This window comes from Cinclus cinclus, chromosome 33 (genome assembly GCF_963662255.1).
Source record: "Cinclus cinclus chromosome 33, bCinCin1.1, whole genome shotgun sequence".
In the NCBI taxonomy this organism is placed as follows: domain Eukaryota; kingdom Metazoa; phylum Chordata; class Aves; order Passeriformes; family Cinclidae; genus Cinclus; species Cinclus cinclus.
This window is the reverse complement of record NC_085078.1, coordinates 2,720,172-2,734,952: the sequence shown is the minus strand read 5'-3', so window position 1 is coordinate 2,734,952 and position 14,781 is coordinate 2,720,172. Positions and strand designations below refer to the sequence as shown.

The window sequence follows — 14,781 nt, the reverse complement described above, 5'->3', positions numbered from 1 at the left end:
CGTCCAGCACCCCCAACCCCAAGCTTGGCCCCTTTAAATCTTCACTCCTCGTGGGCTTTAGCCCCGCCCCCAAGGACTAATTAATTTCGTTAATTAGCGCCCCAAGTTGGGGATGATGTGCTGAGCAGAAAGAGGAGGCTCCAGGAGCCACACGGAGTGGGGGAAGCGTGGCTGATGTCGCGATATAAATGCAAATGATCGCGATTATCAGCATTTCCGGGTCTGTTTTTGACCATCTGGGGTCCTGCCCGGGGATGTGTGCGCTGTTCCCAAGTGCTCTGATCAACACCGCGACCATCCAGGACTGACCAACTCCTAAAATCGCGCCTAATGTCGCGATAGAGATGCAGAATTTGGTAATTTGGTATGAATTTAAGCTGGTTTTGATCACTGTAAGGGGTTGGGGTGGAGCACTGGAGGTGCTGCAATACCGGGAGATCAGGAGTGACAGCGACTCACGACACCGCGGCTGGTATCGCGATACAAACGCGATTTGCCACAATTTCAGGAATTTCAGATCTGGTGTTGAACGCTCCCACGATGGCCCCTGGAGGAGCCGCCCCCCTCATCCCCGCAGGTCGCACCAGGGGCAGGCAGGAATCCAAAAATCGCGAATTTTCCCCAATTCTCCCAAGGCTCCGCTGCGGCGCCTGAAACTTCCCGCGCTGGCTGAATGAGAGGCGGGGTTATGCAAAGTAGGAGGGCAGAGACAGAGCGAGGTGCATGCTGGGAGGATGATTTCTGCGGAATTTCGGGGTTCGCGGGGGTCGGACGGTGCGGGACGGGAGAGGGAGGAGCGGGACGAGCTGAGGAAAAACTGCGGGAACGGGACGGGAAGGGGCGGGGGGCGGCTCGGGGGTGACCGCGAGGTGCGAGCGGGGCGGGCGGGGCTGGGTGCGGGGCGCGGGGAGGGCCCGGCATCGCTTCTCGGCCTTTTGGCTAAGATCAAGTGTAGTATCTGTTCTTATCAGTTTAATATCTGATACGTCCTCGATCAGAGGACTTCATATTAAACGGATTTTTGGGCTCGGGAGTTGGACCCGGAGCTTGCTCCCTCCGCTCCGCGCATCGTCCCGGTATTGCAGTGCCTCCGGGAACGGTGCACCCCTACCCGGGGACCTTGCAGGGTCAAAGACAGATCGCACCGGGGCTTCTCCCTCCAGAGGGGCCGTGCCGGGCCCCGCTCTGCGGCTGGGGCTGCGCTCGCTGTGCCGGTAACGCAGCGCCTCCGGGAACGGTGCACCCCTACCCGGGGGCCTTCCGGGGTCAAAGACAGAGCTGGGACCGCTGCGCTGCCCCCGGGCTGCCCTCGCTCGGGGCTCTGTCGCGACATCGGCCGCGCTGCCGTTCCTCGCTGTCACCGCGGACCTCTCTGCTCCGTGTTCCGCGCGCGGTCCCGCTCATTGCCGAACCTCCCGGGGGCCTTCAATGATCACAAATTGCCCAAAGCGGAGCGAATTCATCCCACAGACCCCGCGGGCCCGGCTCCGCTCCGGCCGCCATTTCCTTCCTATTGCCGGCGAAAGCTCCCGCCGCTGCCCGGCACGGCCGCTCTGGAGGGAGAAGCCCCGGTGCGATCTGTCTTTGACCCCGGAAGGTCCCCGGGTAGGGGTGCACCGTTCCCGCAGGCGCTGCGGTACCGGCACAGCGAGCGCAGCCCCAGCCGCAGAGCGGGGCCCGGCACGGCCGCTCTGGAGGGAGAAGCCCCGGTGCGATCTGTCTTTGACCCTGCAAGGTCCCCGGGTAGGGGTGCACCGTTCCCGGAGGCACTGCAATACCGGGACGATGCGCGGAGCGGAGGGAGCAAGCTCCGGGTCCAACTCCCGAGCCCAAAAATCCGTTTAATATGAAGTCCTCTGATCGAGGACGTATCAGATATTAAACTGATAAGAACAGATACTACACTTGATCTTAGCCAAAAGGCCGAGAAGCGATGCCGGGCCCTCCCCGCGCCCCGCACCCAGCCCCGCCCGCCCCGCTCGCACCTCGCGGTCACCCCCGAGCCGCCCCCCGCCCCTTCCTGAGCCCCTCCCGGAGCTTTTCCTCAGCTCTCCCTGCACTTTCCTCCCGCGCTTCGTGCTCACCGATCCCCAAAATTGTGAAAATCTCCCCCAATTTTTTACTCCCAGCATGCACAAGGGCAGACTGTAGACTGTTTTACATAACCGCGCCCTTCATCTACATATCTCCGCCCCTCACGACCTTCATTGTCATAACCCCGCCCCCTCAATATAACCCCGCCTGAAGCCCCGCCCTTCAACCTGATTGGACAAATGTTTTATTTGCATGACCACGCCCCTAATCAATACCCAAATTAATAATCCTAGTAGCATAATCCTGCTCACATTTTGATTACAACACGCCTAATTAGCATAACGGGATCTTTATTTGCATATCGCCGGCTCCGCCCCGCGGCCGTTCTGCGGGTTTTGGGGGGAACGCGGGAGCCCCGATGGGTTTTGGGGGGACCCACCCAAAATCTTTCCCGTCACCCAAAACCTGTTCAGTATTGTGGAACTGGGGTTTTTGGGCACAGCCAGGGGTTCAGGTGTGTGAGCCCATCCCCCCCACTCCCAAAATTAAAGACAAATTCCAAGTTTTTGAACAAATTCAGTACATTTTTTATTGGTATGGATGAAACTTTTTTTTAATTCAACAGCTGAAAAAAACAAAGTGGCACGGATTAGTTTTGAAAGTCTTTTAAATCCCCCAAATCCCTCTAGAACCCAAGAGCCTCCCCCAAACTCAGAGAGAGCCCAAAATCGCCGTTTCTGACCCCAAACCCCCCCCCGGGACCCCCGAGAGCCTCAGCAGGAACCACTCAGTCACTGGGTTCAGTCTGGGGCGGTATCGCCTCATCCTCGGCTGGGGGGACCCCAAAAAAAATCCCCAAAACGCCCTCTGGAAACCCCCAGACTCACCTGAGCCCCTGGGTACCTGCAGCACCTGTGGGACAGCAGAGGGGGGAGGGGCGTCAGGATGTCCTCGCCCCCCCAGGACCCTCCCCCCAGGCACCCCCACCCCAATTTTTCAGGTGTTCGGGTGTTTTCAGGGGGGTCAAAGTGAGCTAGTGACATCATCACCAAAACTGGGGGTCCCTGCGTGTGGGATGACATCGGCTGTGATGTCATCAAGTAAGCCACACCCCCCTCGTTTACATACCTGGCTCCAGGTGTGCTCCAGGCCTGGAGGTACCTGCAAGGAGGGGACACAAAGGGGGGGGGGGGGGGGGAAGTCAGGGGTTTCTTTGGGGAATTTGGGGACCCCAAAATGGGGGAAGAGCCCCCTGGGTCAGCCTGTGGGTCCTCAACAGCAGCTTCAGCCGAACGAGATTCATGAGGTCATCACACCTGGGGGGCCCCAAAAATACCCCAGGACCCCCCAAAACGCCCCTGAATTTTACCCAAATAATCCCTTCAGGGGTAACCCCAGTAAAGAGACCCCCCAAAATCCCCAGAGTGAACAATTCTCCCTCAAGACGCACAGGGGAAAAGAGAGCTCACCTGGAATCTTTTCCAACATTCAGGAACTGGGATTCACGACCCCCTAAATTCCCTCACGTGGGGTAGGGGGTCACCTTATTGAGAACCCCATGGGGGCAGAAGTGGAACGAATCCTGTAAAGGAAATAGAGGGGGGTCTGAGACACCTAAAAATCCCCCCTAAAGCCTCCCAAAAATCCCCTCCGAGGCCCCCTCAGACCGTCCCCTCTGGGACAAGCCGTCCTCTTTTCCCCCCGAGGGTTTCCAGGGGGTTCTACCTTTGCAGGACCTGGGCCCTACGGGGGGAGTCAGACACCTGAACGTTTCCTCATGGGGGGCCTGGGACCCCCAAATCCAACCCCAAAGACCCCCAGAACTCACCCCAGGCCCATCGGGGATCTCCAGCTCCGGTGGCTGCGGAGAAAAATTAGGGGAGGTTTAGGAATAATTGGAGGGGGACAGGGGGTGAAGCCCCCTCCCCAAATCTGATCAGGGCTTTGGTAACTCGGAGCTGCCATCGGACGTGTCCTCCAGCCCGGGGTGTCATCCTTTCAGACTGGGATTTTGGGGCGACTTTTAGGGGGTTTGGGGGGGGGGAACTGACCGGAGCTTGGGTCACTGTGGTCACTTCATGGTGGTCACCCCGGGCTGAGGCCTCTGCCACTGCTGCACACTGTAAAACAGGGATTAAAGGTGGGTGTTTAACGAAGCTCTTGTTAGTGAGTTAATTGTAGGGCATCACCCAGCTGCTCTCAGCAGTCTCGCGGCATCAGGGACCCTCAGCCATATGCTTGTCATTGTCACTCGTCACTGAACAGCCAGGGAAAGGGAGGGAACTCCAGAATCTACACCCGTGGTGGGAATTTGAGGAAAAAAATCCCAGATTTTCCCCAGAAAATGTGACAGAGGGGGCTCACCTGGGGAGGGGCCATGGAGAAACCACGGATGAGGAATCCATGCCTTAAAAATAATAATAATAAAAAAGTTGTTTAAATGGCGAGTTAAGCACGAAGCAGATCCTTATAAAGAACTTAAATCCCGTAAGGGTTTCAAACCCCAGACGAGGGTCTCGGGTGGATCTAACGCTCCGCACGTGGGTTAAGCCCCAAAAGGGTTTAAACCCTGCCCATGTGGGTTTGAAATCCCCCCTCAGGGATCTGGACCCCTCTCGGGTCAGTGCCACTCAGATCTTGTCCAGAAGCTTCTCCACTGACCCATCAGCAAGAGAGAGTTCCGCGTGATCATCCCCGCAGCACTGCTGCCCATTCTGCCCTAAAACCCAGCTTTTTAAACCTAAAAAAAAAAAACAAAAAACAAAAAACAAAACGCGGTGCAAGACTCACCTCAGATAGATGCACCATTTCGCGGGCGGAAACACTAAAAATGAAAACAAAAAAATAAGCGTTAGAGACACACAAAACGGGAATATGGACCAGCCAACACCTAGATCGGGGCAGGACGAGCCCTCAGGTAACTCTGATTTCTTCACCGCGCTATCAGCACAGGTCTGTGAGAGACTCATCCCCGAGCAGCCCCTTGGGAAGGCGCTGACCCCTCAGGGACGCACACAGCGGCTGCATCGTGAGGGGGCAAAAGCACCACGGAGAGGCTCAGGGCCGCTCCCGGTCAGCCTGGGATAAGGGAACGCAGTTATCGACACCTCCGCACCCCTTTGAAACCCCCCTCACAGCCCCTCCTCAAGCCTGAACATACCTGTAACTAACACTCCCCTAGCGCTGCTGGGACAAAATGGCCGGCTTGCTCCCTCACGGGCGCTTAAATACCACGCAGGGCATGCCGGGAAAGGGGGCGGGGAGAAACGCCTGAGGGAGGAGAAAAAGGCGGGAAAAGACGCGAGGTGTGTGGGGCGCCCCCTGGCGGGTGATTCCATTCGGCAACTTCCGGCACCCTTCGGAAAGGTTCGGAGCGAGCAATTCATTCCCTCTCGACAGCTTTACCGGGAATCGGGTGTTTCCGGCTCTTTCCGCCGCCTCACTCGGGTATTTTCGTCACCGTTCGGCTCTCTCCACCCCGCCCCCCACACCACTCGGGTATTTCCGGCAGCGCTCGGCTCTTCTCCCCCCCACATAGAGAATTACTCCCCACAAAGCATCTACTCATTAACAGAGTCCAAATTAACGCTTATTAAGCTCCTCCCACTAATTACCCGCCCCGTCACCTGCTCAGCGAGCCCCATTAACCCTCTCTAGGCCAGTTTCACCCCCAAAGCACTTGGAACACTTCATAACCAACTTTAAAATAAAGCTCAAAACCACAAGAAAAGCGGTAAAAAAAAATTCAAAGAGCCCCAAAATGCTGGGAATTGAACCCAAATTCCTTTATTGGGGTTCAGGAGTTGGCGTTGGGACCCTTCTTCTTGCCAAAGGTGGGCACGACGTTGACGAAGCGCCGGTTGTACTGCATGCGCCGCTTGGCCCGCCCCGTCTTCTTCTTCTTCTTCTCCTGCTTGGCCACCTGATTAAAATACGGGGGGTCAGGGGGGGTCCCCAAAATCCTGGGAAGGTCCTCGAGGCACGTGGGGTTCCCCTAAAGGCAGGGGGAGCCCCCTCAGCGCTCACCTTGGGGGTCTGGCCCCTCACTTTGCCGGCGCGGGCGAGGGAGCCGTGGACCTTACCTGTGGGGAGGAAGGAAATCGGGGTGTTGAGGGGGGTGCTTTGGTAATTAAAACCCTGCTAATTAGCAGCCCACCCGGAATTACCGCCCAGCAGGCGCGTGGAGAGGTCCAGGGTGGTGAATTCGGGGAGGGGGCTCTGCCCCAGCACGGCCTCATCGTCCAGGGGGGTCCCAGCATGGAGCAGCACTTGGTCCTCGGGGGGGACCCCCGAAAGTTCGGCCACCCTCTCCTGGGGGGAACAAAGAGGGGGGGGTCAGCACCCCAAAATCTGAGGGGCGTTAGAAAGGGGGACATCCCGAATTTGGGGGCTCACCTTGATCTGAGCAAGGGTCTCAGAGCCGGAGACCTCGAGGGTAAGGAGGGTCTGGCCACGGATGAAGAGCTGCATGGTGGGGGCTGTGGGGGAAGATTTTGGGGGGTTAGGGGGGTCCCCACTCCCCAAAAATAAAGAGAAAAGGGTCAGGGGTTAGGGAGGGAGGGGCTGGTACTGCTCCCCCCATGATGAGGTGAAATTTGGGGGTCTCCAGACCTTCCTGTCTCTATGTGGGGGGGATAAAACCCCCCAGTTTTCATACTGTCTGAGGGCCCCCTATGGACTCTGGGACCTTTCTGAGCCCCCCACCCCTCAAATCTTTCCCAAAGCTTCATGGAGCTCCCCCTAAATAACCCCGACCACCTTCAAGGCCTCATACCCCCCTTCAGGACCCCCCCATAACGCCTCAACCCCCTCTGAACCCCAAAAAAACCCCAGGGCGCCCTCAAGCCACTCACAATCCCTCCCAAGACACCCCAGACTCCTCAAAACCTCCCTAGCGCATCCCCCCTTCTCAGCCCCCCTCATCACCTTTCCCCAGCCCCTCCCCGTCCTTCTGACCCCGCAAAAACTCCCAAATCCCCCCAGAAATCCCCAAATTCCCCCGAATCCCCCGAGCGCGGCCGCACCGCAGCGTCTCCAAGGCGGAAAGGGGCAGCGCGCAGGCGCTGCGTGGTGACGTCACTCAGACGTAAACAGTGCGTGTCGACGCCGCAAGCCGAGGAACTAAAAAGATGGCCGAGTCCTGGCAAGGGGCGGGGCCCGATAAAGCTCGTGGCTCATTGGTTTATAGCGCCGGTGGGCGGGGATAAGTGGAGACGTCATTTCCGGGCGGTAAATCCCCGCGTTGCCGTGGCAACGCGATGGCGGCGGCTGAGGAGAGGTGGGGGAGGGGCAGAGTTTGGGGCAGTTTTGGGGGGGGGTTTGGGGGTCCCGATGTCGGTATTCGCCCCCCACTCAACGCTTGGACCCCCCCGCAGCTCTTCGTTATGGCTGGAGGCTCACGAGGACCCCCTGGCCGGGCTGTGCAGCTTCCCGGGGTGCATGGGTGAGGGGGGGGGGATTTCAGGTGGGGGGGGGGGGGGGGGTCTCTGGGTGGGGGTGGTTACTAAGTGAGGGGGGGGTTGGGGGATCACGGGGTGAGGGGCGGTCTCTGAGGGAGGGTTGGGGGGGTCTCGAAGTGAAGGGGGGTTTGGGGGGTGTCAATGGATTTTTGGGGGGAGTCTCTGAGTGAGGGGGGGTCACTGGGCAGGGGGAGGGGGCTGGGGGGGGCTTTCCCCTGGTTGTGTGGTGGGGGGGGAAGGGTCTTTGAGGGGGGGTCCCGAACGCGCGGGGTCCCCCCTGAGCCCCCCCCTCTTTCAGCTCTGGTTGATCTCCATGGCGACGGCGACCACAAGGTGATTCTGATTTGGGGAGGGGTCCCTGGGGTGCTCCAGGGGGGGTCCCTGGGGTTTTATGGGGAGATCCCTGGGATGTTTTGGGGTGCTCTAGGGAGGGGGAGGGGGGGGTCCCTGGGGGTATTCCCAGTGTTCCCCCCACCCTGACCCCCTCCCCATTGTCCTCCCGCTCGTTCTTGGGGTCCCTGGGGTGTTGTGGGATGTTTTGGGGTCCCTGGGTTGTTGTGGGTTGTTTTGGGGTCCCTGGGGTGTTCTGGGTTGTTTTGGGCTGTTTTGGGGTGTTCTGGGTGCTCTGGGTTGTTTTGGGGTGCTCTGGGGGTACCCCCGGTGTTCCCCCCACGCTGACCCCTCCCCATTTTCCCCAGCTCGTTGTTGGGGTACCCCGTGATCCGGGGGGTCCCCGCCTGGCCGTGGTGAGGGGCGCGGGCTCCATCACCAGCCTGGCTCTGCCCGAGGCTCCTGCGGGGGTGGGGGCGTTCGGCCCCACTTTTTTAGGGTCTGGGGGTTCCGGGGGGGGCCCCGGGGGGGGTCCCGCGGTGGTCGTGGCCGCCGGCCCCGCCCTTTACGTGTACAGGAACCTGCGACCCTTCTTCAAATTCTCACTGCCCCCACGACCCCCCGACCCCCTCGAGAGGGACCTGTGGCTCCAGGCTGAGCAGGTCTGGGGGGGATTTTGGGGGGACCCCTCCTCTAATTGGGGCACCCCCCGTTGTCCCTGGGGGGTTTTTGGGGAGTTTGAGTCCCCCTAAAGTTCATTTTTTGGGGTTTCTATAGGATCAGATCGATCCCTTGATGCTGAAGGAGATGTTGGAGGATTTGAGGTCGGGGGGGACCCCGGAATTTTCTTTTTTTTTTTTTGGGGGGGTGGGGCGGTCCCAAATATCTGGGGGGGGGGGGGGTTTGGGGGGCACCACCAAAATCTTTGGGGGGTGCATTTTGGGTTCTTGGGGGTGAATTTTGGGTCCCTAGAGGGATTGCTTAAGGGGGTGTCCCAAAAATTTTGGATGCCTTGGGGGGGGAGGGGGGGGGGCATTTTCTGTTCTCTTACGGGGGGGTGGGGGTCCCCAAAAGTCTGTGACCCTTTGAGAGGGGGGACACTTTCAGTCCCTGGGAGGTTTCCCAAAAATTTTGGGGTCCGGTTGGAAGTGTCCCAAAAAGTTTGGGTGCCTTTGGGGTGGGGGGACACCCTGAGCCCCCTCCTGAGCAGATTTTGGGGGGTCCCAGGGACAAGGCCGAGGTGCCCCTGACGGCGCAGTCGCTGCGGTGAGTGGGGGTCCCTGGGGGGGCTGGGGGGGGGGGTCCCTGGGGGGTTTGGGGAGGGTCCCTGGGGGTCCCTGAGGGGTCTCAGGGGGGTCCCTGGGGGTCCCTGCGGGGTTTGGGGAGGGTCCCTGGGGGTCCCTGAGGGGTTTGGGGGGGGGTCCCTGGGGGTCCCTGAGGGGTTTGGGGAGGGTCCCTGGGGGTCCCTGAGGGGTTTGGGGGGGGGGTCCCTGGGGGTCCCTGTGGGGTTTGGGGGGTCCCTGGGGGTCCCTGAGGGGTCTCAGGGGGGTCCCTGGGGGTCCCTGCGGGGTTTGGGGGGTCCCTGGGGTGCTGGGGGTGGTCCCAGGGATTTGGGGGGGGGTCAGTAGGTGCTGGGGGGACATTGAGGTGACCTCGGGGGGTCATTGGGGTGGTCAGTGGGTGCTGGGGGGGGTCCCCTGGGGGGTTTGGGGGGAGACCAAGGAGTCTGGGGGGGGTCCCAGGGGTGCTGGGGGGTCCCTGTGGGGTTTGGGGGGGTCAGGGGGTGCTGGGGGGGTGCGATGGGTGCCCCCCTCCCCCTTCCAGGCTGCTGGCACTGCCCCCCCCCGAGCTGGGTCCATTCGTGGCGCTGCACAAGGGGCGGCCCCTGCAGAGACAGGTGAGTGTCACCTGTGTCACCTGTGTGTGACACCTATGTCACCTGGGTGACACCTGTGTGTGTCCCTGTGTCACCTGTGTGTGTCCCTGTGTCACCTGTGTGTCACCTATGTCACCTGGGTGACACCTGTGTATGTCCCTGTGTCACATGTGTGTGTCACCTGTCACCTGTGTGTCACCTATGTCACCTGTGTGACACCTGTGTATGTCCCTGTGTCACGTGTGTGTGTCACCTGTCACCTGTGTGTCACCTATGTCACCTGGGTGACACCTGTGTGTGTCCCTGTGTCACCTGTGTGTGTCCCTGTGTCACCTGTGTGTGACCTGTGTGTGTCCCTGTGTCACCTGTGTACGTCCCTGTGTCACCTGTGTACCACCTGTGTGTGTCCCTGTGTCACCTGTGTGTGTCCCTGTGTCACCTGTGTACCACCTGTGTACATCCCTGTGTCACCTGTGTATGTCCCTGTGTCACCTGTGTGTGTCCCTGTGTCACCTGTGTGTCACCTATGTCACCTGTGTACCACCTGTGTGTGACCTGTGTGTGCCCCTGTGTCCCCTCCCACGTCCCCTGTTGCCCCCCCGGTGCCGGTCACACACCTGGGGACTCTGTGACGGGGGTGTCCTGAGGTGCCCCCCCCGTGTCCCCCCAGACCGTGGTGACGTGTCTGGGCTCGCTGTCCCGGGGGGGTCCCGAGGGCACCCCCGACTGTCCCGTGCTGGGGACCGAGGCCGGGGACGTGCTGGTGCTGGACCCCGAGGCCTTCACCGTCATCTGCAAGGTGGGACCCCTCCCCAAAACCCCGGGGACCCCTCTGGCTGCCCCCTGACCCCTTTGGGGACCCCGAGATCCATCTTGGGACCCCCTTGGCTGCCCCCTGACCCCTTTTGGGGACCCCCCTGACCCCCATTGTCCCCCCCCAGGGCTGGGTGCTGTCCCCTGATGTCCCCTCTGGGTGCCCCCCGACCCATTTGGGGCCCCCCCGTGACCCTTTTAGGGACCCCCTGACCCATTTGTGTGCCCCCTGACCCTTTTGAGGCCCCCCCCGACCCATTTGGGGACCCCCTGACCCTTTTGTGGATCCCCCGACCCCCCTGTTCCCCCCCAGGACTGGGTGCCAACCCCTCTAGGCTCCCCCCAGACCCTTTTGCCCACCCCCCCCCCGACCCTCTAAGTCCCCCGTGACCCTTTTGAGGACCCCCTGACCCTTTCGGGACCCCCCCTGACCCTTTTGAGGACCCCCTGACCCATTTGAGGACCCCCTGACCCTTTTGAGGACCCCCTGACCCATTTGGGGACCCCCTGACCCATTTGGGTGCCCCCTGACCCTTTTGGGGACCCCCTGACCCTTTTGTGGACCCCCTGACCCATTTGGGTGCCCCCTGACCCTTTTGGGGACCCCCTGACCCATTTGAGGACCCCCTGACCCATTTGGGCCCCCCCCGACCCCCGTCCCCCCCCCAGGGCTGGGTGCCGAGCCCCCCCGTGTTCGTGGTGCCGCGGGGTCCCGGGGACGGGCGCTGCCGCCTGGGGGTCGCCTGCAGGGACGGGAGCCTGAGGGGGCTCAGCAGGTGAGGGGGGCAAAACTGGGGGGGGGGGGGGGTGGGGGGGGTGAGGGGTTTTGGGGTGCGGGGATTTTGGGGGGGGGGAGGAGAGTTTTTAGGGATTTTTGGGGATTTTTAAAGGATTTTTTTGGGGATTTTTTAGGGATTTTTTTGGGGGATTTTGAGGTGCAGGGATGGGGTTGGGATTTTTTGAGGGGGGGTGGGGGAATTTGGGGGGCACAAAATGGAGGGGCTGGGGGTTTTTTGGGGGGATTTGGGGGTGCAGGGTTGTGACTTTGGGAGGTTTTGAGGGGTCTGGGGCGATTTGGGGGGGGGGGGGCCTGAGGGAGTTTGGGGGTGCAGGGATAAAGTGGGGAGGGGGGGCATGGAGGATTTTGGGGGTGCTGGAGAGGATTTGGGGCTATTTTTGGGTTCTTTTGGGGGGGTTTATTGAGATTTTGGGGTCCCCCAGGTCCCGGGAGCACGGCAGGATTTTGGGGGTGCTGGGGTCCCGCCCCGCGGGGCTGATCCCACAGGACGGGGGCTCCTGGCTGCCACTGCTGATGGGACCCTGCAGGCCTTCAGCCCCCAGGTGACCCCAAATCCCCCCTCCCCAAAATCCAGCCCAAATCACCCCCCAAAAATCTCCCCTAAAATCCATTCCCGATCACCCCCCAAATTCCCCCCAAAATCCACCCACAAAATCATCCCCAAAATCAACCCCAAATCCCCCCCAGATCTCCCCCAGACCCCTCTGGGACCTCCCCCTGACCCCCAAAAATCCCCCCAGACCCCTCTGGGACCCCCTCTGACCCCCCAAAATCCCCCCAGATCTCCCCCAGACCCCTCGGGGACCCCCCCTGACCCCCCAGAATCCCCCCAGATCTCCCCAGACCCCTCTGGACCCCCCCTGACCCCCCAAAATCCCCCCAGATCTCCCCCAGACCCCTCGGGGACCCCCCCCTGACCCCCCAAAATCACCCCATATCTCCCCCAGACCCCTCTGGGACGCCCCCCTGACCCCCCAAAATCCCCTCAGATCTCCCCCAGACCCCTCTGGGACCCCCCCTGACCCCCCAAAATCCCCTCAGATCTCCCCAGACCCCTCTGGGACCCCCCCTGACCCCCCAGTTTCCCCCAGGGTCGCCGGCTCTGGGCCCTGCGGCTGCCGGGGCCGATCTCGGGGCTGGCGGGGGCGGCGCTGCCCGGGGCGGGGTCTGGGGGCGGCCCTGGTGGCTTTGGGGACCCCCCCGGGCCCCTCGGGGGAGCTGAGGCTCTACCGGGGCAGGACTTTGCTCTGCACCCTCAAAACTCAGGTGGGGACCCCCAAAAAATCCCCCTAAAATACCCCAAATGTCTCTAAAATCCCCCAAAATATTTCCTAACCCCACCCTGGGAACCCCAAACCTCCTGGGACCCTCCAAACTCAAGTAGGGACCCCCCCCCACACCCCCCCAAAAAAAAAAAAAAAATCCCCAAATCCCCCCAGATATCCCCTAATTCCTACCCAGAAACTCCCAAATTTCCCAGGACCCCCCCCCCCCCAAAAAAATCCCCCCAGTCAGGAGTGCTCCAGACCTTCCAGGGATCACCCCCCCCCCCAAAAAAAACCAAACCCTGGGACCCCCCCCCCCCCTCTCCTCCCCCTCCCCTGAGTGGCCCACTCACTCCTGAGTGCCCCCCCCCCGATATTTGGGTGCCCCCCCCGGATATTTGGGTGCCCCCCCGGATATTTGGGTGCCCCCCCCCGATATTTGGGTGCCCCCCCCCGGATATTTGGGTGCCCCCCCCATATTTGGGTGCCCCCCCCCATATTTGGGTGCCCCCCCCCATATTTGGGTGCCCCCCCCGATATTTGGGTGCCCCCCCGGATATTTGGGTGCCCCCCCCCATATTTGGGTGCCCCCCCCGGATATTTGGGTGCCCCCCCCATATTTGGGGTGCCCCCCCCCATGTTTGGGTACCCCCCCCCATATTTGGGTGCCCCCCCCCCATATTTGGGTGCCCCCCCCCCATATTTGGGTGCCCCCCAGGACGTGGTGACCGGGCTCTGTTTCGGGCGCTACGGGCGGGAGGAGAACACCCTGCTGAGCACAACCCGCGGTGGGTGGGGGGCACCCAGGGGTGGGGGAGGGGGGGGGGGGGGGGGGGTCTGAAATGGGGCGTGGGGGGAGGGGAACGCCCCGTTCAGCATCGTTTGGGATTATGGGGGGAGGGGGGGTGGGTCCCAAAATGGGGTCCCGGTGGGGGATGGGGGGGAGGGGGGCGTCCCAAAATGGAAGAGGATGAAGGGAGGCACCCATTTGGTGGGGGGGGGGGTCCCATGGGTGGAGATGAGGGGGTGGGGTGGGGGGGGCCCCCAAATTGGGGTGGGGGGGGTCCCATGGGTGGGGGAAGGGTCGGGGACGGGTCCCAAAATTGGATCCCGCTGGGGGAGGGGTCCCATGGGTGGGGGCACTTCTGGGGGGAGGGGAGGGGGTCCCATGGGGGGGGGGGGGGGGCGGTGGTCGCTGAGTCCTCCGGTCCGCCAGGGGGCGCTCTGTCCATCCGGATGCTGCGGCGCCGCGCGGATTTGGGGGGGGGTCGAGGGGTGGGGGTCGAGCCCCCCCCCGCGCCCCTCCCCCGCCTGCCCCTCCCCCCCCGCACGCGGCTCTTCGTGGATCGGGCCCTGAGGGAGCGCGAGGACGCCCCCCGTGAGTGGGGGAGGGGAAATTGGGGGTCTGGGGTCTTCATTGGGGGGGGGGAGGGGTCCGGGGGGGCATCCATGGGTGGGGGATGGGAAATTTGGGGTCTGGGGTCTTCATGGGGGGATGGGGGGACTTTGGGACATGGGGGGGGGAGCACCCCTTTAATGGTGCCGGGGGGGTTTTGGGGTGCTGGGGGGGAGGGGGCGTCTGCCCGGTTTGGGTTTTTTTTTTTTTGGGGGGGAGGGGGATTGGGGGGGTCAGCCTTGTCTCCCCTCCCCCCCCAGGGATGCACGGGCGCTTCCAGCAGGATTTGGGGGGGCTGCGCCTGGGGGCTGCCCGGGGCATGGCCCGAGCACTGGGGGGGGCGCCACCCCAAAAATGGGGGACCCCCCCCTCACCCTGACAGCCACCGTGAGTCTGGGGGAGGGGCACAACCCCCAAAAAACCCCCCCAAAAAACCCCAAAATGGGGGCGGTGGGAGGGGGAGAAACCTAAAATTGGGGAGGGGGGAGGGAAAGGGGAATTTGGGGTGGGGGTGGGAAATGTGGGGGTCCCTGGGGGATTTTGGGGGGGGGATTTGGGGGTCCCTGGGGGATTTTGGGGGAGGGGATTTGGGGGTCCCTGGGGGATTTTGGGGAGGGATTTGGGGGTCCCTGGGGGATTTTGGGGGGGGGGGATTTGGGGGTCCCTGTGGGATTTTGGGGGAGGGGATTTGGGGGTCCCTGGGGGATTTTGGGGAGGGATTTGGGGGTCCCTGTGGGATTTTGGGGGAGGGGATTTGGGGGTCCCTGGGGGATTTTGGGGGGGGTTTTGGGGTCTCTGTGAGATTTTTT

General features: G+C 62.0%; 2 protein-coding genes and 5 non-coding genes across 7 annotated transcripts; 2 read left to right on the top strand and 5 right to left on the bottom strand.

Moving 5' to 3' along the window:
* Nucleotides 1–919: 919 nt before the first annotated feature.
* LOC134055706 (U2 spliceosomal RNA) lies at nt 920–1,110 on the top strand. Its single transcript, XR_009934101.1, has one exon. It is a non-coding gene; the product is annotated as a U2 spliceosomal RNA (small nuclear RNA).
* A 634-nt stretch (nt 1,111–1,744) lies between these two features.
* On the bottom strand, nt 1,745–1,935 carry LOC134055705 (U2 spliceosomal RNA). The gene has a single exon (XR_009934100.1). It is a non-coding gene; the product is annotated as a U2 spliceosomal RNA (small nuclear RNA).
* Nucleotides 1,936–2,801: 866 nt separating this feature from the next.
* On the bottom strand, nt 2,802–2,869 carry LOC134055699 (small nucleolar RNA SNORD31). The gene has a single exon (XR_009934094.1). It is a non-coding gene; the product is annotated as a small nucleolar RNA SNORD31 (small nucleolar RNA).
* Nucleotides 2,870–3,690: 821 nt separating this feature from the next.
* LOC134055700 (small nucleolar RNA SNORD22) lies at nt 3,691–3,818 on the bottom strand. Its single transcript, XR_009934095.1, has one exon. It is a non-coding gene; the product is annotated as a small nucleolar RNA SNORD22 (small nucleolar RNA).
* An 841-nt stretch (nt 3,819–4,659) lies between these two features.
* Nucleotides 4,660–4,734, bottom strand: LOC134055698 (small nucleolar RNA SNORD26). Its single transcript, XR_009934093.1, has one exon. It is a non-coding gene; the product is annotated as a small nucleolar RNA SNORD26 (small nucleolar RNA).
* Nucleotides 4,735–5,795: 1,061 nt separating this feature from the next.
* Nucleotides 5,796–7,108, bottom strand: LOC134055551 (ubiquitin-like FUBI-ribosomal protein eS30 fusion protein). Its single transcript, XM_062511952.1, has 5 exons — nt 7,059–7,108; nt 6,430–6,512; nt 6,201–6,345; nt 6,061–6,116; nt 5,796–5,956 (listed from the first exon to the last, which is right to left on the bottom strand). The coding sequence occupies exons 2-5, from the start codon at nt 6,502–6,504 to the stop codon at nt 5,831–5,833; spliced, it is 402 nt and encodes a 133-aa protein (XP_062367936.1). The 5' UTR covers nt 6,505–6,512; nt 7,059–7,108; the 3' UTR covers nt 5,796–5,830.
* Nucleotides 7,109–7,292: 184 nt separating this feature from the next.
* On the top strand, nt 7,293–14,351 carry BBS1 (Bardet-Biedl syndrome 1). The gene is made up of 14 exons (XM_062512013.1): nt 7,293–7,312; nt 7,410–7,477; nt 7,792–7,826; nt 8,192–8,485; nt 8,601–8,647; nt 9,051–9,089; nt 9,648–9,720; nt 10,370–10,498; nt 11,182–11,288; nt 11,734–11,853; nt 12,403–12,577; nt 13,295–13,364; nt 13,793–13,954; nt 14,233–14,351. Exons 1-14 carry the CDS (start codon nt 7,293–7,295, stop codon nt 14,349–14,351), a joined length of 1,458 nt encoding a protein of 485 aa, XP_062367997.1.
* Nucleotides 14,352–14,781: the final 430 nt, after the last annotated feature.